Source organism: Pelodiscus sinensis, chromosome 6 (genome assembly GCF_052426305.1).
Source record: "Pelodiscus sinensis isolate ZL-2025 chromosome 6, ASM5242630v1, whole genome shotgun sequence".
In the NCBI taxonomy this organism is placed as follows: Eukaryota; Metazoa; Chordata; order Testudines; family Trionychidae; genus Pelodiscus; species Pelodiscus sinensis.
In genome coordinates this window covers 61,643,605-61,666,337 of record NC_143057.1, presented here as the reverse complement: position 1 = coordinate 61,666,337, position 22,733 = coordinate 61,643,605, and the positions used below count along the sequence as shown (strand labels likewise).

Genomic DNA, 22,733 nt, shown 5'->3' with positions numbered 1-22,733 from the left:
TCTAAACCCATTGTATTGTATATACTGTATACAGTATACTGTAATGTTTTAGTTTTTTTAAGCCTTTTTTACCCTTTTTGCTCAGTTCAGCTGCTGCCGCTGTTACCTTGTGACTCATTTTTTGCCGAAGCTCACTCACTAGGCTCTTGCCATTTTGAAGCTGGACTATCAGGAGTGCCGGACTATCGGATGCCGGACTATTGGAGTTTTACTCTAATAAGCTTTAGTGTTAATAATCTGTACGGAAGCTTATTTATTAATAACATGCATTTATGAATCACAGATGCCCCACCAAGAATACTTAATTGTAAAATCTACCTGTTTTGCTTCTGCTCCTGAAACTCAGTAATATGTTTGTATATATATTTTGCCTCATTTTATAACAAATTTCCCTCACAAAATAAGACCTTATATGCTAAGCTCTAGCCCTGAAGGAATGTTTCTCCCAGAAAATAAGACTTTAACACAATGTCAGAGACCCCCACATTTCAAAGGGAAGCTAGCGTAAACCCAATCACAGGATTTACGAGATATAGCAGAGCAGATTAACAATGTTAGCTCTTGATGTTTTTGTTGCCTACAGCTGAAGAACAGCATATCTAAAAGCATTAGTGTATCATGACACATTGATGTAGTTGGTCAGTCAATGAGCTTGCTGCATTAGTGCAGTATGCAGTGCCATGTTGTTATCAGGTCATGGTGAATTCACTTGATGTGAATAACTAAAACAACGATTTATTTTTAAGAGATACTAAACCTAAACCAAACAAGGAAGGACAGAAGGATGCTTGTGTGGGGAAGAAAGAAGAATACCTTATAAGCCCATTATGAAAATAGGTAGTTTTGTGTAGCAATGTTTCTTTGTATTTCTACATTTGCCTGCCGTGCTGGAAAAGAACGGTTACTTACCATGTAACTGATTCTTCGAGATGTGTTGCTCATGTCCATTCCAATTAGGTGTGTGCATGCAGCATGCATGCGTCATCAGAAAATTTTCCCTCAGCATTATCCTTAGGACCAGCGGGGAGCCCTCTGGAGGGCGCCAGTATTTCGGCCCACATATACTCCTGCTGACCCCCTCACCCACTCAGTTCCTTCTTACCGGAATAATCCGGAGAAAGGGCGGCAGGCGGGGATTTGGAATGGGCATGAGCAACACATCTCGAAGAATCACATTTACAAGGTAAGTAACCGTTCTTTCTTCGAGTGATTGCTCATGTGCATTCCAATTCGGTGACTCCAAAGGAGAACCTATGGAGGAGGGCTGGATGTTGAAGCTACAGAGGAGTGGAGGACCGCCCTGCCCGGGGCAGCGTCTCCCCTGGCCTGATGTGTTAGCACATAGTGATTGGCGAAGGTATGGACAGAGGACCATGTCATGGCTCTCCAGATGTCCAGGATGGGAACCTGCACCATGAAAGCGGTGGAAGCTGCCACAGCTCTCGTGGACTGCGCTCTAATGGGTGGAGCTGATACCCCCCCCACTAGGGCATAGCACTCCTTGATAAAAGTGGTTATCCAGGAGGAGATCCGCTGTGAGGACATGGGTTGACCCCTTGCCCATTCGGCAATGGCCACAAAGAGTTGCAGTGACTTCCTGAAAGCTTTTTACTTAGAAAGGACAAAACCAAACGCCCTGTGCACATCTAAAGTGTGTAACAGCTGTTCTTTCCCAGACACATGTGGATTGGGGTAAAAAAACTGGCAGAAAAATGTCCTGGGAGGTGTGAAAGGAAGACACCACCTTAGGCAGAAAGGTCAGGTGGGAGCGGAGCCTAACCTGGTCTTTAAAAAACACCGTGTAGGGGGGAGCCGAGGTGAGTGCCCTGAGTTCGGATACCCGCCTGGCAGATGAGAGAGCCACTAGGAGAGACACCTTATACGACAAGTACAGAAGGGAACATGTCGCTAATGGTTTGAATGGGGGTCCCATAAGTTTGGAAAGGACCAGGTTTAGGTCCCACTGGGCTGGTAGACATGTGGGTAGAGCCCGTTCAACCCTTTCAGAAACCTGTTGACCACTGGGTTAGCAAACAGTTTTCCCCCCTTCCCTCGGGTGGAAGGCCGAAATGGCCGCCAAGTGAACCTTGATGGAAGAGGAAGAGAGGTCCTGGAGCCTGAGGTCTAACAGGTAATCCAGGAACAAGGGGATCACAGTTTACCTTGAGTGTACCCCCTTCTGGGCAGCCCAGATACAGAACCGTTTCCACTTAGCCAGGTATGTGGTCCTAGTGGAGGGCTTCCTGCTGCTCAGTAGGATTTCCTGGACCCGTTCTGAGCACTGAAGTTCCTCGGCCATTAGCCATGGAGCTTCCACGCTGTCAAATACAGCAAGTGCAGGTCTGGGTGGTGGAGCCTGCCCGTGTCCTGGGTAATCAGGTCCGGGAGCAGCGGGAGGGTCATAGGTCTCTTGCATGACAGGTTGAGGAGGGCTGAGAACCAGTGTTGCCTGGGTCAGGCCAGGCGATTAAAATCAGGGTGTTCAGGGCATCCCTGAGTAAGACCTTGTGGATCAGCGGGATTGGTGGGAAGGCATATAGTAGGCCCTGTGGCCAGGTGAGAAGGAGAACATCTGTCCCTGTCCCATGAGGGAGCAGAATCGGTGGCATTCCTGTTCTGCCCTTTAGCGAAGAGGTCCAGATGGGAAGATCCCCATGCACGGAAGATAGATTGGGCTACATCCCACCTCAAAGACCATTCGTATCCTGCAAAGGACCTGCTCAGTTTGTCCACCAGGATGTTTTGGGAGCCCGGGAGGTACGAGGCCGTCAGGTGGATATCCACCCCGACACAAAGTTCCCATAGGTGAATCGCCTCCAAGCGCAGGCGAGGGGAATGAGACCTGCCTTGCTTGTTTAAATACACCACTACTGTCGTGTTATCCAATAGGATGGAGGACAGACTTGCCCGAGGTGGGGAAGGAAAACTGCACAAGCCAGTCGGACTGCCTGGAGCGCACTGATGTTGATATGCAGGGAGATCTCATCCGCAGACCACATACCTTGTGTGTGAAGGTCTCCCAGGTGGGCTCCCCAGCCGGTGTCCGACACATCTAAGACAGTCGGGTGGATGGTACTGCCTGTAAAAAGGTACCCCGCAGAGACTTCTGCCTGGATGGTCCACCAGTTCAGCACGAGAAGACAGGAGCAGGGACCATCACCACCCTGTCCCACGAATGGACGACCGGGTTGTGGGCTTGTGATAGCCACATCTCTAGCAGGCACATGCACAACCTGGCACGTTGCACTACATAAGTGCATGTGGCCATGAGACCCAGGAGGCGCATGCAAGTCCGAGCGGTAGTCACTGGAAAGTTCTGGAGCTCCCTGACTGCCACGTGTATCATGAGAAACCAGGAGCTGGGAAGGGAGGCTCTCGTCAAGGTAGACTCCAGGGTGGCTCCCACGAACTCTATTATCAGAGTGGGCATTAGGGACTTGTCCAGGTTTAACAAAAGACCTAGATCGTTGAAGAGTTCGCGCACCACAATGATGTGAGTTCGCACCTGCGACTGCAAGCCCCCCCCCTCCCCCCCCAGGAGCCAGTCTAGAAAGGGGAACACCCAGATACCCATTATTCTGAGTGCAGCAGCTACCACCACCATGCACTTGGTGAAGACCCAAGGGGCAATGGAAATACCAAATGGGAGGGCAATGAATTTGTAGTGGTCCGGGCCCACAGTAAATCTGAGGAATTTGTGGTGGTGGGGAGCAATGGAAATGTGAAAGTAAGTGTCTTAAGTCAAGGGCAGTGTACCAGTCTCCAGGGGCTAGTGAGGGAATTATGGACACCAATGTTACCATTTTTAACTTTGCTTTGGCGATGAAGGAGTTGAGGGCTCTTAGATCCAGGATAGGATGCAGGCCCCCTTTGGCTTCCAAGACCAGAAAGTAGCAGGAATAGAACCCCCTCCCTCGAAACTCAGAGGGGGAGGGTACGACATGTTCTACTGCCCCTTCCATAAGGGGATGTTGGACCTCCTCTTGAAGTAGAGGCTCGTGAGAGGGGTTCCTGAAAAGACGACAGAATAGGAGGTTGGGAAGGGAGAGGGGAGTGGAAAGGGATTACATAAACCCTTTCCACTATCACGAGCACCCAGCGGTCCAAAGTGACCGACCGCCAGGCTAGGTAAAAGGGGATAAATGGTCCTGGTAGAGAAATGGGGAGACTGGAAGGTTGCCCTCATAGGTCCCGTCAAAACCCCTGACAGAGACCAGAGGGTTTGTTGGGGGGCCCCTGGTTGTGATCAGGGGTCAGGTGAGGGCAACACCAGTTGTTCCTGCTGTTACCGACTTCTCCCGCCGTAGGAGTAGAAGTGGTACATGGACCTGGGGAGGTGCTCTAGGAATATTCCTAATCAGGGTAGCCGGGGTGTCCATGCCCAATGATTTTAGGATAGCAGGGGTGTCTTTCAGGCCATGGAGCCTCTGCTCAGTTTACTCATAAAAGAGTGAGGGGCCTTCAAAAGGGAGGTCTTGTATGGAGTTCTGGAACTCTAGGGGAACCCCAGAACCCTGTAGCCAGGAACTGCGGCGTAAGACCACCCCAGAGGTCATTACTTGGGCAGCAGCTTCCACCTTGTCTAGAGCCTCCTGGAGAGCTGCCCTGGAAATCATTCTCTCCTCCTCATGGAGAGCTTTGAATTCTGCGCAGAAGTCTCGGGGAAGTAGGTCTGTGAATTTGTCCATCGAGGCCCAGGTATTAAACGCATACCGGGACAAGAGGACCTGCTGGTTTGCAATGTGATACTGGATACTACTGGACGTGTAGACCTTCCAGCCTAGCAGATCAGTTTTCTTAGCCTCTCTGTTCCTAGGGACAATGGCGGGCTGACCTTTTTCTCTTTGATTCACAGCTTGTACCACAAGAGAGCCCGGTGGAAGGTGGGAAAAAAGATGCTCATTACCCTCCTGGGGGACAAAGTATCTCCATTCGGCCCCCTTATCTGTAAGAGGGATGGACGCGGGAGTCTGCCACAAGGCTCTGGAGATCTTGGCCACTGTTTTGTTAATCGGGAGGGCCATTCTAGAGGGGCTCCCGTGTGAAGGATGTCCATCATGAGATCGCAGTCATCAGATACCCTATCCGTCTGGACTCCCAAACATTGGACCAGATGTCGGAGGAGGTCCTGGTGGGCCCTGGTGTCCATAGAGGCCATGGATGGTCCAGGGTCTCCCAGAGCCTCGTCAGGGGAGGAGGATGATAATCTCTTTCTGACTTCTCTGGCAGATAACCTCAAAAGTGCCGGAGCTGCACTCCCTGAAGGACCAGGAGACTTCTGGCTGGGAGGCAGTGACTGGCCAGAGGTTGGTATTCTGAACAGGGGGGGGTCACCGAGGGAAGGGCCCAAAGACCTGATGCAACCGAAGCCGACCTGGAAAGAGAATTTCCCTGGGCTTAGTGATATGCCCAACGAATCCAAAATGGCCACTAGGCCTGAGGTTGAGGAGGCCACGATTGCCGGAGCACCGGTACCAGGACTGATTGTGTCCATTGCTGCTGGTATGGACGAGGTGGATTATGGTGCTGGAAGCGGTGCCATGACTGGGACAGGGAGCCCCGAGAAGACCAGGTAGATTCCACCTCGGAGTCAGACGTGTACTCCGAGGTGGACCAGGGAGTAGCCGAAGCAGATACCTGCAGATTGGCTACGTGCCTGGCCACAGATTCCGGCTTCCCAAGATGCCGAGGCGATGGTGGTGGCACAGTGGTACAAAAATTGGTGCAGAGGTAGGTGCTGGAACTGTGTGAGCTGGTGCCGGGGTACGGTACCGCGGTGCATCCGGTGCCACGTCCTTATGGGGCACCGCGGGTAGGGATGCGCTGCTGGTCGGTGCTGCGGGTGGTGCCGGTGGAGCCAGGAGGGGAGGGCAGTGGGCCCGGGCCTCCGGTGCAGAGGTCTTGGGCTGTTTCGACAGCCTAATTGGAATGCACATGAGCAATCACTCGAAGAATTTAAATGTCTCATATCCTTGCTTTTACCACAACGAATGAAGTGGTAAAACTAAAGAAATAACAAACACTGAAAAGTAAATTGCATTGCAAAAATTATGATTAAATATTATTAGTAACACAGATAAAGAATACAGCTCAAACTTTTCAAATGTGGGTACCTGAACCCAGGCAACAAATTAATAGGCATTAACAACCCAAATTTGAAAAGTTTGCCTATTGTTTTTAAAATACAGAATTTTTCTAGTAATGTTTCTGTACTTCAGTGTTATTAAAAATTTTACAGCACTTTGAAATCCTTGGGTAAGAGATACTTCACATGCATTACATTGTTATTTTATTACTATTAATACTACTGTGATAATTGAAACATGAGACTTTTATAGTCACTCTTGTATTTGTGATCAGCTCTACCTTAACTCTAAAGCTAGAATAATGAATTCAGCCTGAGATGTAAAATGACATAAAACAACCTTTTTTCCCCTTTCGGCTGTTTACAAGAGCCAAGTATTTTTTATATTATTAAATTTGAATTCACAACTGATTACTATGTCCAAAGGTCAGCTTACCTCAGAGAAGAATTGCACCAAATTATTTGTTTGGAAATGTTCTTACAAATGAGATGCATAGGCCTAGTACACTGAATTTTTTTTTTTTTTTTAAACAGTTTACCATACACAGAGAAGCAAATACTGTATATTGATTAACACTTATATAAGCTCATGGAAAGATTCAGGCTTGAAATTTGGCAACAAGAATTTAAAAAGACTGATGTTTGAATGATTTACTATATTGGTGCTTATATATGGTACACCTATCTCTGTTACACAGATCCAATTTACTTAATAGACAAGCGGCAGAGGGAAGGGAGAAAGTGTTATGCATTTATTAGGGCTGTCAAGCGATTAAAAATTTGAATTGTGCATAATTCCCCCTTGAAACACCATGATGGCATTTCAACAGAGCAGCGCTGCATGGAGCCTGTGATCAGATGGGAGTCCCCAGTTGACCCTGTGCTCCATGCAACACTGCCCCTTTAAGGCACTGAAGCGGCACTTCAAAGGGGCAACAGCACAAGCTGGAGTTAATTTTTTTTAACATGTTAATCCTGTCCTGCTTTAATCACAGGCATTAACACAGGTCAATTGACAGCCCCAGTATTTAATAAATATACAATATTTTTGAGCATCGGCCATGGGGGGACAAAACTTAAGAGAAATCTTTTAAAAGAGCTAACGTGGAAAGAAAATCATAATAAGGATCACCCTGATAATACTAGTCTCCTAATCTATAGTCCTGATTGGCAGAAATGGCAGCCAGTCTACAATAGAGTATTGATGAACAAGTAGGACAGAATTTTTGTTTTCACTGAGTGAATGAGAGAAACGACAGCCTGAACATAATAGGAATCCCACTATAAAAGAAACCAAATGTTTTTATACTCAGGGACAGATTCAATGCTGGTTTTCACTTCATATAATCCTTCTGAAGTCAATATGGTTGTGTAAATCCTGACTCTAGGTTTTGGTGTCAAATCAAAGTGTCTGACTTCATGTGTTTCAAAAAAAATTCCAGGTTTAGAGTTGAAGCCTTTTGCCTTAGTAGGTTTTATTCTTAATTGAAAAAATAAATGTGGCATTCAGGCACGTATCCAAAAACATATATTCTTCAGTCTAGCACATGAATTATTGAAAATAAACTCAACCATTAAAAAAAAATAAACCCACAAATATGGAGTCCCTCTCACAAGAAAAGCCACATGTTCTTTTGGCCCTCAGTTTCCAGCCTGTCAAGCCTTTTGATCCAGCCTGTGGCCCATCCTGTCATGATCCCAAGATAGGCTCTCTGCTTGCTGAAACCCGAGGCTTTTCAAAATGACTGGTGGCTCCCTCTATGCCGAGGGAGGAGAGCGAGATACTTCATGTGCAGCCCTCGTGCTCATGCCAATCATCACAACTCCCTTTGGCCAGTTCAGCAGTGATGACTGGTCTGGGGGAAGGGGCAGCACACAAAGTCTCCCCTCTGCCTCTGCCAGGGGCATGCTGCTCTGAGCAGCACATGGAGGGAGCCTCTTCCATTTTGAGCCGCTTGGGGCTACGGTAGGCAGGGAGTTTGCCTCAGAGCTCCTGGCCAAGAACCACCAAAGGTAAGCACGTCCTGGCCAGAGCCTGCCTCTGGCACCCCTCCCCCCACCTCTGGCACCCCACTGCACCCCCCAACTCCCTAGCCCAGGTCACTACACAAACTAGGGATGTTAGATATCAATAATTCAATAAACATGTAACCACACAATCTAAGTGGTTACACGATTACTCACTAGTCCCCAAAGGCAGGACCAGCAGCCAGTGCACTCCCAGCCCCATTCCCAGGGAGCCCCCTTACCATCCCGCACTGCTGCCTCTGTTTAAAAATTGGCTCCGTATGTAGACCAGTTCCTGCCAACAGCATGGGGTGGCAGCAGCCTGTCTGCAAGGGGCTGACAGCTCTGTGGGATCAGGTGCTCATGAGGAGCCTGCTTAAAAGCCAGATTCCCAAAAGCACTGCCTTCCGCCTCCCCCGCGTCTTACTGTCTCTGATACAGAGGCAGTAAAGGAAGGGAGGGAGGGGCAAATGCATGTAGTCAATAAGATTAATTGATAATCCCAGGTTAATTGTTTAGTTGAGTAAACACCAACATCCCTAATCCAATTGTCAGCACCCCCCACGCCCAGGTCACAACTCCCTCCCAGACTCTGCACCTCCTCCTATGCCCCTTCCCCAGGCCAGAATCCTCTCCTGCACTCATACCCCCATCCCTAACCCTACACCCCTCCTCCTCCAGCTCACAACTCCCTGCCAGGCTCTACACCCCCTCCTAATATCAGAGTTGAAAAAGACCGACCTCCTATATCCCTAGCCCAGGTCAAAATCCTCTCCTGCTCTCCTATCTTCTCCTGGTCCTTGCACCCCAATCACCTGTCCTAGGTCACAAGCCCCTTCTTCACCCAAACTCCTCAGATCCCACACCCTTTCTTGCACCCCAATCGGTTACCCCAATCTCCCTTCTGCACCCAATTTCCATTCTAGACCTCACACCCGCTCTATAGAGAAGTGCAACCCTTCATCACTTATCAAAATCTTGGAGTGCTCCCCCACCATCTGGGGAGGAGGTGTCCCAGAGCCCCAGTGCCGTGTGTGCAGCTTCCCTGCAGAACCTGGAGCACCCCTGTGCGGCATGCACAGCTGCCCTGCGTATCAGCTGGGCTAGCAAGAGATGAGGAATCAGCTGGGAGGCCAATGGACCAGGGAGGGGGGGCAGCAGCAGGAAGATCCAGAAATGACCTCCTCTGGTTTGGCAAAATCCCTCATCCGGGACCAATCAGGACCTGGGAGGTCCACCCTGCACTAACTATCCTTTACTTTCCTGGGGTGGATTATTCACAGGAATTCTTATACCGACAACAACCCAATCACTGTACGACAGGTGATGTGTCACAGAATCCTTCTGGGTATAAGAGGGATCCTCATTCTTTTTGGGGATGGCAAACAAGATTCCCCCTTCCAAGATAAATCTTAAAGTTATAATGGGGAAGAGCGTGCCTCTCTCTGAAACAGAATCTTTGGCCTGAGATAAGGGCATAACTGGAGGGTGGCAGATAAGCTATTGCAAACAAAAAGAGTGAAATCAAAAAGTATAGTATTAATTGAATCTACACCGGGACACAAGCATTTTCAGATGGACACATCCAACTGACATTAAAAATCAGCTGAATGTCTATGACGTCAGTGAGACTGATGCACATTTATCTGAAAACAGAATTTGACCCTCTGTATGAGTGTAAGGAAATAATTAAAAAACATCTGATATTTTCATCTTTGTCTCTTCTTGGATAAATCACACCAGACTTAGGATTTAGTCCAACTTTTTCACCAAGGCATGCTGGCATCTGGACACTGTGGTAGCCAGTATCTAATAAACACCTATGATAGAAGGAAGGGGGAACTAAACTACAGCCAAGGATATATCCCTGATTTACACTGATGTGAATTAAGGATATTAAGTATTGGGTAATTGACTAATTGAATAGTCAATGCATTTTGCATCAACTATTCGATTGATAGTTGGTAGGGCACCTCCGCCTTTGAAGTGTAGCAACAGCACTAGCTGTTGCTACACTTCAAAGGTGAAAGGGCGGCATGAAGCTCAGAGGTAGCTGGGGACTCCCCAGCTGATCCCAGGCTCCCCGCAGTGCTGCCTCTTTGGGCTCCCTGCAGTGTTTCAAAGAGGCAGCACTGCAGTCCCGAGCAGATCCCTGGCTCCACATGGCACTGCCACTTTGAAATGCCACATGCAGCCTTGGAACACTCCAGCTGGCCCCAGGCTGCACGTGGCTTTTCAAAGTGGCAGCGCTGTGTGGAGCCCAGGGTCTGGCCCTAGGCTTCAAGAGTTGCTGTTTGAAGTACCCCTTCTTCTCTTCCCCCCCTTGCTGCTTCTATGTGAAAGAGACAGCACCGGGGGGAGGGGAAGCGACGAGTCTACTAGTCTTTCATATCCCTAATGTGAATGAGAACAGAATCTGACCCAGTAAGACAGACGTTTCCCCTCCATTAACATCACTGATGCTCCAAGCCAGTATGCAGTAATCTCTCTAGCTATCCCAATACTGATATCTTTATTGCTGGGATCTTAGAACCAGATCTCTACAGCTAGTACTAACTATACTTTACTTTTTAAGTTTGAAAACCCCAACCTAAGCACAACTGAAAAATAATAAAATTACTGGACTCTTTGCCATAAAAAACCTTCCTTAACTAGGGTTGTAAATACACCTATAATTTTAATTGTTTAACCAGCATCTGGATAGCATGGGGCCCCCCCATGGTGGGGGTCCTCTACAGCCCAGCCCTCTTTCGGTAGTGGAACTGCTCCAGTTGAGTGGGTCCTGTTGACTGTGCTGCAGAGAAACAGGGGTTGCAACCCACCCACCCCCGGCCTTCAGTTAACCAATTGCCAGGTAAGCATGCTAGTAAAGCTAATGCTTACTGGGTAACTGGTTAACATCGTTATCCTTAACACTCCACAGCATAGGTAAGTGTCATTTAGAAACTTGCTACCTGTATATAAATTAACGGCTCTCTGAAAGCAACAAGTCTTAAAAGTCATGGCCTGGCGACAGAAGTATACAGCACATGGCTCTGCCTCTTACTGAATGTCTCTAGATGCCTTTATTTCACCTCTGCAATTTCCAACCATTTACATTTTATAGTTAAATAAACTAGCAGCATTTAAAACAACCTTCATTCATTTATAAATAACATACTTTTGGTATTTGATAAAATAAATCAGGAACGGGATTAAAAAAATCTTTCCAACTAATCAGTCAACTATATGGTCAAGTTGGTGTGTGTGTGTGTGTGTGTGTGTGTGTGTGTGTGTGTGTGTGTGTGTGTGTGTGTGTATACACACACACACACACACACACACACACACACACATCTTATTTTAAAGGTGGTGAGTGTGCTCCCCCCTCCATAATTTCCCCTCCCCCCCAAAGGGCGCTCAGTCAGGCTCTTCAGTTCTTCCTGACAAGCTCATTTTCTGTTCTCTCTCTATATGGCTATTCTAGTTCTGATGGCCTGGGACCAAGGTACTGAGATTTTTTTAAAGGCTATAATTTATTCTCCTGGAAATTCTCAACACTTTTGGTTTGATTAAGGAGATCTGGAATGATTTATATTCTTGTGTCTCTGGGCATTCTGATTAGCATTTAAAGGCTACAATGGCTTCCTACTAGCAGGAGACATCCTGTCTATTCAGAAACTCACTAACCCATGTCAGCAGTGACCATAGTGGACTGGTTCTCTGGCACTGAAACAGAAGTCTGATCCTGGTCCATGCTGCGTGAATCTTCATTAGCCTCATGCTGGCTGTGGCTGAGCTCTGATCGTAGTTCAGAATATTCATCTTCCTCCCTGAAGGAAAGCCACAAGAAAAAAAATATTACTGAAGGAATAAGCAATTCTATAGAATGCATTTCAGTCCTGTACTAACAGTAAGTAGGGTACACACTTGACAACAAACTTTCTCCAGCTTAACTAGACTATTACGTGGACCAGAGTATGCTTTCCATAAAACAAACTGACTTCCTGCATTGTACTCCCAACTGCCATTTATGTGGTGGTAGCGTATAGTGTGCATTTCTGTATCTGAAGTGTCACTGAAGTTCTTGTGATCCTTCCAGACCATTGTTCACCATTAGAAAATGTACTGCCAGATTAACAGTGTATTTGTGTCTGTGTGTCACTCTCTAAACTCTCCTGTTGTCAAGTGTGTTTTCGTTTGAAATCTATTAATCAGATTAAATTAGAATGGCAGTGAACTGTTGGACAAAAGGGCCCCTTGAATATCACTGTACATGCTTTCACTGTTATTTGTCAAGTGTGCTTCTTCAAAAATGTTTGCACTATATTGGATATTACCTGCAACAGCAAGATTTATAAAAGTTGTCTCCTTTCCCTGTTTTTGCACTTAAAATTCAAGGAATTGGAGATGGAGATAAGGACAGTGGTGGAATATGAAATTGGCGCCCAATGAAACACTTTAAAATGTTTCTTTTCTGTTTTAATGAATTTGCTAACCCAACTAAAAATGACCTTTAGAAAGACCTGTTTTAACATGAGAAAAACCATCTTCAGTTTTTTGTAATTATTATTTTGTCACTTTCAGATATGTACATTTTAAACAAGAAGAAAAACATCAGCAGTATAGGTACAGAAACAACAAATCAGAAACCTCTGACGAATTAACTGTTCGCTCATTTGGGTACTCATTAAGTGAAGTATTTTGTAGAGGTTTATTTTGCTGCTGTTTCAGCAGAGGCAGATGATTTTAGGGTGAGGAAGAAGCCAGCGGGAATAGAGTTCTTTAGTGAGGGAGGGAAAGCAAAGAGCTTTGAGGGCACCTCCAGCTGGGCAGGAGGCGCCTGTGGTCTAAGAGGGTAGTTTGGTACAGTAATGAGCACTTTCCACTTCTATTCACGTCAGTGGGAGTTGAGAGCTCAATACCTTGCAGGAATTAGCCCCTAAGGTTAATGTCTGTTGGGAAAAATAGCTGAAAGGAAGATAGACAGGGAAACACTACAGTCTGTAAAAAACAGTCCAATCCATAAGAAAAATTTCTTGTTTGCCAAGCAGGATGTAGTAACACTACCCCACTGTCATTTTAATAGGAATGATCGCACACTTCTAACCCCGAGAGGCAACTCAGACCACCACAGAAAGCTATATCTTTATCATAAGCACTTAGTAATTATTATACAAAAATTAAGATTGTAAGGTTCAAATTAGGATTTAGATTAAATCAAGGTCTTTATAGGTGATAGGCAATATAAAAGTGAGAGAACCAAACCACAAACAGCATGAATTAAAATACAGGCTACTGAAGACACATAAATGTGAGTTAATGTTCTGTGTATAAGTTAATTATTAGACATAGCATAAGCCAATGATAATTAGCTTTAGACAAAAACAAATTACTAAATGCTCAGAGTTCTTTTCTTTTGGTCTAAAGGGTAATTTATTTGTTAATTTATCCATCAACCTGCTTTGCAATTAGTGATTCATTTTAAAATGTGAATCACTTCCATGAACGGCTGACCTGATCATAAAAATGATGATTGTTGTACACACACGCTAATCAGCTCTGACTTGTTCCACTTTCTGGAAGAGACTGGCTTTCTTGGTTAAATGACAATAGCTAAGATTGTCAAATTGACGTTTGGTTGTCAGACAAATTTTTCAAAGTTTGCCTTGAAATATGCATGGAAAACACACCTCTTTATACTGATGTAACTGCACATTAAAAATGAATGCAAATGGTATATTATCCACTTTGTGTTTGTAGTAAGTTGAGGGTCAGTAACGTGGAGTCAGCAGGCCTAAATAGAGGCCTGTAGCATGAAAACAGCAACAGGCCTGCAATCTAGCGAGCAAGACTTTGGTTCAGGAACACAGGAGCCAAGAAAGAGGCCCTACTGATAACTGTAACTGGGTAAGTTAAAGCATGGAAGGTCACAGGGAAGCACTAAGTACACACTGTAAGCCAAAAGGGAGTAACGGAACATCTTAAGGAATGTCCTGGTACAAGAACTCCCTAGGAATTAGGCACATACCAACCTAGGTTCAGGACCAGGTCGGAACTGACAGGATGACAAATAGAAGAGCCCCCCTTGCATAAGGTGAGGGGTGGTATCTAGGCAACAGAGGGTGGCAACCGAGTACGTAAAGAAATAATGTAAGTTGTTTGTACCTGTCTATAAAAGGACACCACAAAGGGTGCTCTCCGGCCAGTCTTGGGGAGAGGGAGGGGGGCGGCGGCACACTAGGCACATGAACGGCAGGTGTCATTGCCTAAACTTAACAGAATGCACAGTAGCTTAACTTTGACTAACTGCTGTTAATATCTGTTATATGGCAATAGGCCTGCCTGGTGTCGGTACCTTGTCAACATGGGCCATAGTGCCCAGTGGTGTAACATTGGATTGATCTCTGTTACCAACTGGTAGAGCTTCACATTTGACAATAAACCTGCTCGACTGATTTCAAACCTTGCCTGCATCGGTCATTTCTGGGGCCTCTCAGAGATCTCCTGTGTTGACCCAAGTGCACGGGGTCTAACACTCTAGATAAAGATACCGATTGTTACAGATGCAGCTGAAAGTTTATCATCACCGATGGAGTAGAGGTCCTGTCAGCAGCGCGCCAGGACGACCCTGACCAGACGACACTGACAGTTCAGACCACCTAAGGTACCGAGGTACGACAGTGTTCACAACAGCATATTTCACACGTGCAATTTATCTTTTCTACTGTAGGTATTTGAAGAACACCAAGCTGCACCATTCACTTTTATACATGCTTATAATTTTGTGTATGCAACTAAGGTGCTGATTTTTGAACATAGGGGCTTTCTAGTTTAGCAGCTGTTCAAAGGCAATGCAAAATCCCACTCTTCTATCCTTTTCCCTTCCCTTTTAGAACACTGATGTGTGCTGATTTCAATAGGATTTTGAAGTGAAATGGTTATACACCAACACAGAATGTTTAAAAATGGATTGAAAAGTAACAAAGGGGTACTGGGCCAGATCCTCCTGTACAATGAAGCAGTTGTGTGGTTGAGGTGGTTCAAAACTATTTTAAAGCCTGCTTAATAATGCTCAAAATGGCAAATTCTCAGCACCTCCTCTTCCGCATTACAGCATTCTGGTGGGGTGTTGCCAAGGTGTGTACACACAGATTCTCTCAGTTTCAAGCAGAGATTGGTTTCATCACAGTAGGTGTTGGCCATTTTTCAACTTTTGTTATATTTTAATGAATGCTTTGTAAAACACTTTGAGAGCCTCGATAAAAGGCACTGTATGAGTGCTAACCATTATTAGTTTTTTATGATGATGTCCATTATTCTCTTTCCCCCTTTTCTTCCTGGGTTTCTACATAACCCATATTTCTAGATTAATATTCTGTTGAGTAATGCCCTAGAGTTCATGGCTACACAGCATTTAGTCACAAATGGTTGACTGGTTAGATTGTATGTCTTTTGACAGCTGCTAAGAATCCTTCGTAGATACCAACAGACAAGAAAGTCCATAAGCTGCATAGACCTATTTCAGCACTAAGCTGAAAGACAAACCTCTCTCTCTCTCCTCTTCTCCCCTTCCCTTCTTTTGCTGGGCTCTCAGACATGACTATGTAGCTGATCCTGTTCTCAATCACATGGCGAGGTTTACTTTTTTTTAAAATCACTGCATGACAAATGCATTTTCTTACTGAAGCCATGACTAAAAACAAACAAAATATTGCATTACGATGAACTTTTCTTGGCCAACAATTCTCACTTTCAAAACAGACACAGTATTATCTAATGTCTTATTTGGTTTGGGACCTTCTTTATTCCTCAGAGTTTGATCTTGTCAGGGTATAACAGACACACCCTAATATGCATGTATTTTTAATACACTCACACTGTTGCTTCATTTGGACCTACCCATTTGACTGGCTTTGCCCTTTTGTGATTTTGGTTCAAGCCAGTGGATGGAAAGCAGTTCAGGAAAAGACAGTTAATTAATGTATCAAAGTCTTCTGAGAATGGAAGGAATAGAGGCTGGTGACAATTTTACTTGCCCACTTCCAAATGACTGGTAACAGGGGCTCAGAGCTCTGATGCTGCAATGAAGAAAATTTACATTGAAAAGAGTATGGAAAGCATGTTCTGCCCCTTTCCTGCATAACAGTTCCAGTTTAAACAATCTTATTCTGAATTTGGCTTAAAGCTGTGACTCAAATTTTATGAATTTAACCAAAATGCATTCACCTACAAAAAAAGAAAGATGAATGTATCATTGTTCTGTGTGGAATTTGGAAGCATTAGGAATACTTTAATATTTTGTGTGTGTGTGTGTGTGTGTGTGTGTGTGTGTGTGTGTGTGTGTGTGTGTGTGTGTGTGTGTGTGTGTGTGTGTGTGTGTGTGTGTGTGTGTGTGTGTGTGTGTGTGTGTGTGTGTGTGTGTGTGTGTGTGTGTGTGTGTGATAAAAAGATTCCCTGCTCCTGAGTATTTTTATTACTCGAAAAATAATAGCAAAATAGAACTGCATAAACTAAGTCTCTCTTGACAACACCGAGCTTTATCAAAAGTTATTCACTAATTAAAGGGCTGTTGTATATCCACACTATGCTGTTGCATCCTCACAAGTAGCTCTTGTATTGGCACAGTTTCCTGTGGGTAGCTATTCCAATGTGCAACTGGCTGCAGAGTGTTTTGAGAAGGGTTTGCAATGCCTCATGAAGCAACTACAGAGTCACCTGATGCAGGTTTCTCAATAGCATCACTCCATGGGCATCCTACTAGATTGTCAGCTGCTTTTCAATTGAAGCAAGGGATGTGAAGGCGTGAAGGGGAATTGTGTGACTGTGTGCACGCGTGCAAAAAAGGGAAAGTGTGTGCTGGGAAGTGTGAATGTTGGGGGAGAGCGGGTGTCAGCATTCTGTCTATTTAAGATCAGACAGAAGCTTGAGCAATCTCTCCACTCCCTCTCCCCAATGTAGTAGTAGCCTGCTCTGCCTGCCTGCCGGGGAGAGCAACATTCCACATTAATAGTTCTGATTCGCACTGAATTATACCACAGCCTCCTCAGCTATCAGGAGCAGCAGCCTGAGCAGCTCATAGAGCTCTTCAGTGAGCAATGTCAAAGCTTCCTGGAGCTTTGAGACGGACTCAGGCCTGCATAGCTGGATGCAGGGCAGCAAAGTTCAAAACAGCGAGCAGAGCACTTGTGGCCAGCATTGTGGGATGCTGGGGGCAGGCCAGTTATGTCAACATAACAAACGACAGTGTACACTGACATTGTGTCACCTTAACTTTGCCACAAAAAGGTTTATGCCTCTCATCGAGGTGGTTTTATTTTGTCAGCAAAACAGCAGAGTTTTGCAGGTAAAGATGCTTTGGTAGAGCACTCTATATACACTTTTGTTGGCAAAAGGCAACTTTTGTCAACAAAACGATGTAATGTAGAGAAGGCCTAAATCTTTTCCCCAGACTTAGGCTACCTCTACAGTTGTACATGATCAACAAAACTATTGTCGCTCATGAGTGCTTAAAACCCTCCCCTTTGTGAATGAGAAAGTTTTGCTGTGGCAAGGATGAACTCTGCTTTTTTGGCAGGAATACTCTGCTGCCAACAAAATGAAAGCAGTTCACTGGGATAAGTATTTTGTTGTCAAAGGTGCCAACAAACAGCATTTACACATGCTGAATTTTAGCAACAGGGCTGTGTCAACAAAGTCTTGTCACTAAAAGTTGTGTGGTGTAGACATACCCTTAGGTTGCTCCTAGGACCTCTCTTAGAATCTCTCTCATGTTCATGTTAAAGTAGAATAAGGCACACATGTCCCAATGTACGTGGCATTAATTAACCTACATTTCTGCAGGATTCCAATAAAGCAAGGCAAGAGAAGAAGCCTGATATGTTGTTACAGGAAAATATGAAAATGACAGGAGTGAAGAATTAATTTTTTCTTCCCACTATCTTTAGAAGTGGAACAGAAGTTCTCTAAGCTCATGTTGTTCACAATTTTTTTAAAAAAAATGTATTCTCTGTCAGAAAACCTTAGCTACAATGTGAGCATTAAAGAAAAGCAAAAAGAAAGAATTCTTTGCTTACAAAATATTTATCACTGCCACAACAGGAGAATCAATTCAAATAAAAGTGGCAAGAAACATTGTCTAGGGATCTGAGCACAAAGGACTAACACAGGATGCCAAGTGGATGGAGGTTGTGCCTAGGTTCTTTGTCACAGTGGCAGACCCTGAAGACACTTAGGCCTTCAGGGACATGCACACTTTGCATCCTTTCAAAGATGCAGTGTACATCTCATTTCAGATTCAAATCTGTGTCTCACTTTGCCCTGGATGTTGAAGCTGATCTTGTGTGGAGATGTATGCTTTTAACCTTCTACAGCATCTGTCAAAGAAAAATATCCCATAATTTCAATATGTTTTCTAGTTTAGTGGTTTCAAGGTCTCAGTCCAAACATTTCTGTGATGAGTTTTATACTCTTTTCCTTCATTTTCTGATACACGATCAACCTTCTTTGATGGGAAAAGCCTGGCAACTCTGACTCTTCCCATGCTTTACTATTTAGCCTGTCTTTGCCCATTTACAGAGTGGGACACAGTTTGGGCAGTTTCATTCTCAAAATAGGGCATACCTTCTGGAAAACTGAATATGAGATTATTTAGCACCCTATCATCATCTTTACCTACTGCAGAATTTGCAATATTACCCTTTCAAACAATATTAATACAGGTTGAACCTCCCTGGTCCGGCACCTGCAGGACCGGAGCAGTTCTGAAGGAGTGAGTTTGCCCCTCTGCTGATGGAGTCTGGGCACTCCCAGACGGGCTCCCTTCCTGGCTGCCGGGATCCTCTGCCCTCTGGGAAGCAAAACTTCTGACTCCACAGCCAGCCCTGAACCACCACGCTCCCAGCTTCACTCCCTGCCACTGGGCTCTCAGGATGCTGCCGTACCAGAGAATCCCGTATCAGGGAATTTCAACCTGGACAATGTGACTATATTTTTATGCTGTAATTATGGATATTGTTACCTTCTATAATTTAAGATCCATCAGTTTGCTCTTTTACACACATATATTTTCCTGGACATACAATTTAAACAAAAGGGCTCCTGGCTTAATAGCCAGTACATATGAGACAAAAATAAAAAAAGTCATTAATGAAAAACATGCAGGAAAATAAGCAAGAAAAACTGCATACTACTACATGGGGAAAATTTTAAGTATAAGCTGTAGAGAGATGTGAACTCTTTATTTTCCAAGTGGGTATTTAGGTTTAAAATTCCTAACTTGCCAAGAATCTAAGATAAGTTCCCAATAAACTTGACAGCTTGTGAGGTCACAGCAAACTCCTTCACAAAGTAATGGCAAAAGTAATGGCAAAAAGGCCACAATAAGCTAAGAATAGCCGATATGGACAGATGGATGAAAAGAATGTTTCTTTTTGGTGAAATCTAGAACTTGCATGAAGAATTAGCTAGTACTAATTGAGTAATGTATTAAAAGAGAGGTGTCCAAATGCTGACATTAACTGAGTATGCAACATTAGCTTGATTTGCTTTACTTTGCATTTCATGGGGACTGCTGAGGCAAGAAGGTGCAAGTCTTCGAGCCAATTTTAGTTTCGCCTCTATTATGGGATTAATTCAGTCTTGGTTGAGTTTTGGATGGCATAGGAGAAAGATAAAGGGAGATGGGGAATGGGTTGCTTTGCCTTACATACTTCTATAAATTACTTTTCTTGCTACACGTACCTTGTTCCCAACTCCCTAGTATATACACTACACTCATTTTTGCACACTCACTGAATCTCTGTCATAGCAAATCTAGTTATACCATTTTTACGATCAATTATTACACACCACCTTGCATTCCAGTTCTGAATTGGGCCCAAACTTCCACAGGAGTTGACATACCTTATTGTTGTGCCCTGTAGTCGGTCAATCTTCTTATTTAACTCAGCAATAATGCTGTGGAGTTCTGTGATTCGTTCCTCATAGCGTAGTGTTGTTCGCTCCTGTACGTCTTCATGCTCTCTCATTAGATGAGACTGTTCACACTAACGCAAGAAGAAAACAAAATAAAAAAGGAAGAGGATGGATTTTAAGGCTAAACATATTGACATTAATGCACATAACAAAGCGTTGCCTAATGTCTAATAGCCTACCAGTCCTCTCACCAATTTTCAAGTGGCCTTCGAACTTGGTACAAACCAGGGACTTTACAGGCAACATGCCAAATGACTAAGGATGTCATCTAAGTTTGATAAAAATAAACCATATTTCAGCTGCCCTCATCTTGAATATACAGTCTCACCATTGCTCAGAAAAGCCTGGAATATCATAACCTGGAACTTACAGTCCGTGAAGATTGTCATCCGGACAGCAATTGCCTGGACTCCTCCCAGGTTTGCCATTCCTTCCCATACCCTACAAAAATATATTATTTTTGATGCCCACTAAGTCATCCCATTATGATACTGTTTTGTAGCATCAGATATTATGATATAATGTAATAATAATAATAATAATAATAATAATAATAAAGCAGCTTCCAAAACCTTAAGACATACTGTGGTGATATGCTAGACACCATGTCATGAAGTTGTGACTGTCAAATATGTTCCATTAGACAGAACTATAGCCAATTCCAGACACAAGCAGCATATTTTAACACTATCATGTATGTCTTAGGCCTCCCAAACATTTCAGGTGCATCCAAGTGTTTCACGATAGATCAAGGAGATACTTTAGCACAAGACAACAAATGTGGCTGATACTCCTCCATCATTCTGGTTGAAAGGATGCAGTGAGGTAAACATGTTTAAAAGAGACAAATCCTAGAGTATCTGTAAGTCTTTCTCCTTCCCATTAGGATTTTAGTTTTTTGGTCTAAAAAGGACGTTGTACAATTCAATTATTTACAACACAATAAAAAGTTTGTCACTGAGTGCTGAAACAACAAGCCTATTACTTGTATTCCTGTATGATCCACACAACCCTGGCTAACTTTCCCTCCAACAGCATTTCAGTTCGGCCTCATTATGGTTCCAGAGCTAGAAGCCACATGCATTCTATTTATAGCACTAGTTATGGTAAACATTAATTAGGTTTAGTAGCAGATTAGAAGTCTTGCCCTTTCCAATCTGCTTCTGTCCCCATGAAGGAATCAGCTAGGCCCCTCCCCCTCCTGCAGCCACACAATAGGGATTGTGCTCCTGTTAAAATAAAATCTCAGCTTAACACTGATCTAAGCATTGGTACATCAACTGAACATATCCAATGCCTTCTACTAAAACCATTTCTAAATACAAAAATATCAGAAACTACTGCATGAATTCTCCTGCATTATTTCATCAAAAGTCACTTGTCCTGTATATCACTTTATATGAATTATAATACAGTAATGTAATACACAACACATAAAAAATTCCTATCTACAGTTAGGGGTGTGACAAGATTTTCATAGTATCCCCTTATGTTCATAAAATATGACTTAGGATCATCATCTATATGAGAATAAACTTCCTCCAAACTGAAACATGATGTTAAGTTGACTTTTTTTTTTAAATACAGATAATACAAACAGAAATCCATTTTAATATTTTTAAATTCCAGGCGTACAAAGAGTTGTGTTGATTTTCATTCTAACTGCTGTAAAATGTACAATGACTTTCACATTATAAATCTCCCTTTGACAAGATTATGTTACAATTTAATTGTGCAGAACTCTACAGTGTTTTCTGTCCAAATGAAGACTGAACTAGCTTCTTGCCAGAAGACTGAACTAGCTTCTTGCCAGAAGTATGATGATCAGACAATGGAGCTACCTTTGTTTTCAACATAGAGGTACAGGATGCTGACACTACAGATCCCATTATATTGTGAGATAAAAGGTTCCAACTTTTGCAGGGTGGAATTCCATTTGGATGAAGAGTGTCCCCCTGTACATTATCTCCATACTGGCGATGAGGGAAGCTGAGGGCCAAATTCTTGAACTCCTGCAGGCCACACAGTCTACCTGACACAGCTACTGCAGGCAGACATCAATGTATCGCCTTACTTCTCATATGCTACCCAGAAAAGGATTAATTTCTCTGTTCCCTCTGCCTCCTCCATGCCTCAATACTTCACCAAATAACTACTCCCTCCTCCAGAGTGTAACAACACAGGGAATAAAGTATCAGCTTAACAAAAATGCTAGACAGATTAAATGCTGGGAAAAATGGAAAGAAAGTGGCTTAACTGCACTTTTCTAAAGCAAATTTCCTGTGACACACTTTGATGCCCACAAACACTGTCTCAGCGTTCTCCAGCCCAGGGAGTTAGCTGCTCAGTGTGGGAGGGGTTTTTTTTTTTTATTATTTTCTGTTTCTGAAAGGCTATTCAGACAGAGTGTATAACTATTTGACAATAAATAAAAAGCCTACCACACCAGATTTCATCTCTCTTAGCGGACCACAGAAAAGCTAAAATGTTGTTTATCTTGGCTGAAGATATACTGACTCTTGCTAATGCACTTCAGTGACAGCATCAGGGTTACTTTCTCTCCCTCACACTCTCAAGTCATTGCACAGCCACCATTCTTCACAATAATCTTTACTTGGTGACAGACACGTAGTGACTAACAGAGGAAAGGATGTTTTAAAGACAGAGGAAAAGTGTGTGCCCTGGA

At 44.0% G+C, this 22,733-nt stretch overlaps 1 protein-coding gene across 3 annotated transcripts in view; it reads right to left on the bottom strand.

Moving 5' to 3' along the window:
- The window catches only part of MCC (MCC regulator of Wnt signaling pathway), a 400,040-nt gene that overhangs the window by 76,556 nt on the left and 300,751 nt on the right, over nucleotides 1-22,733 (bottom strand). For all 3 annotated transcript variants that reach the window (XM_006134467.5, XM_025190402.3, XM_006134468.5), the window contains 2 exons: nucleotides 19,976-20,118; nucleotides 11,762-11,904 (listed from right to left, as the gene is read on the bottom strand). In XM_006134467.5, the coding sequence (XP_006134529.2) occupies nucleotides 11,762-11,904; nucleotides 19,976-20,118 (286 nt within the window). The remainder of the gene's footprint in view (nucleotides 1-11,761; nucleotides 11,905-19,975; nucleotides 20,119-22,733) is intronic.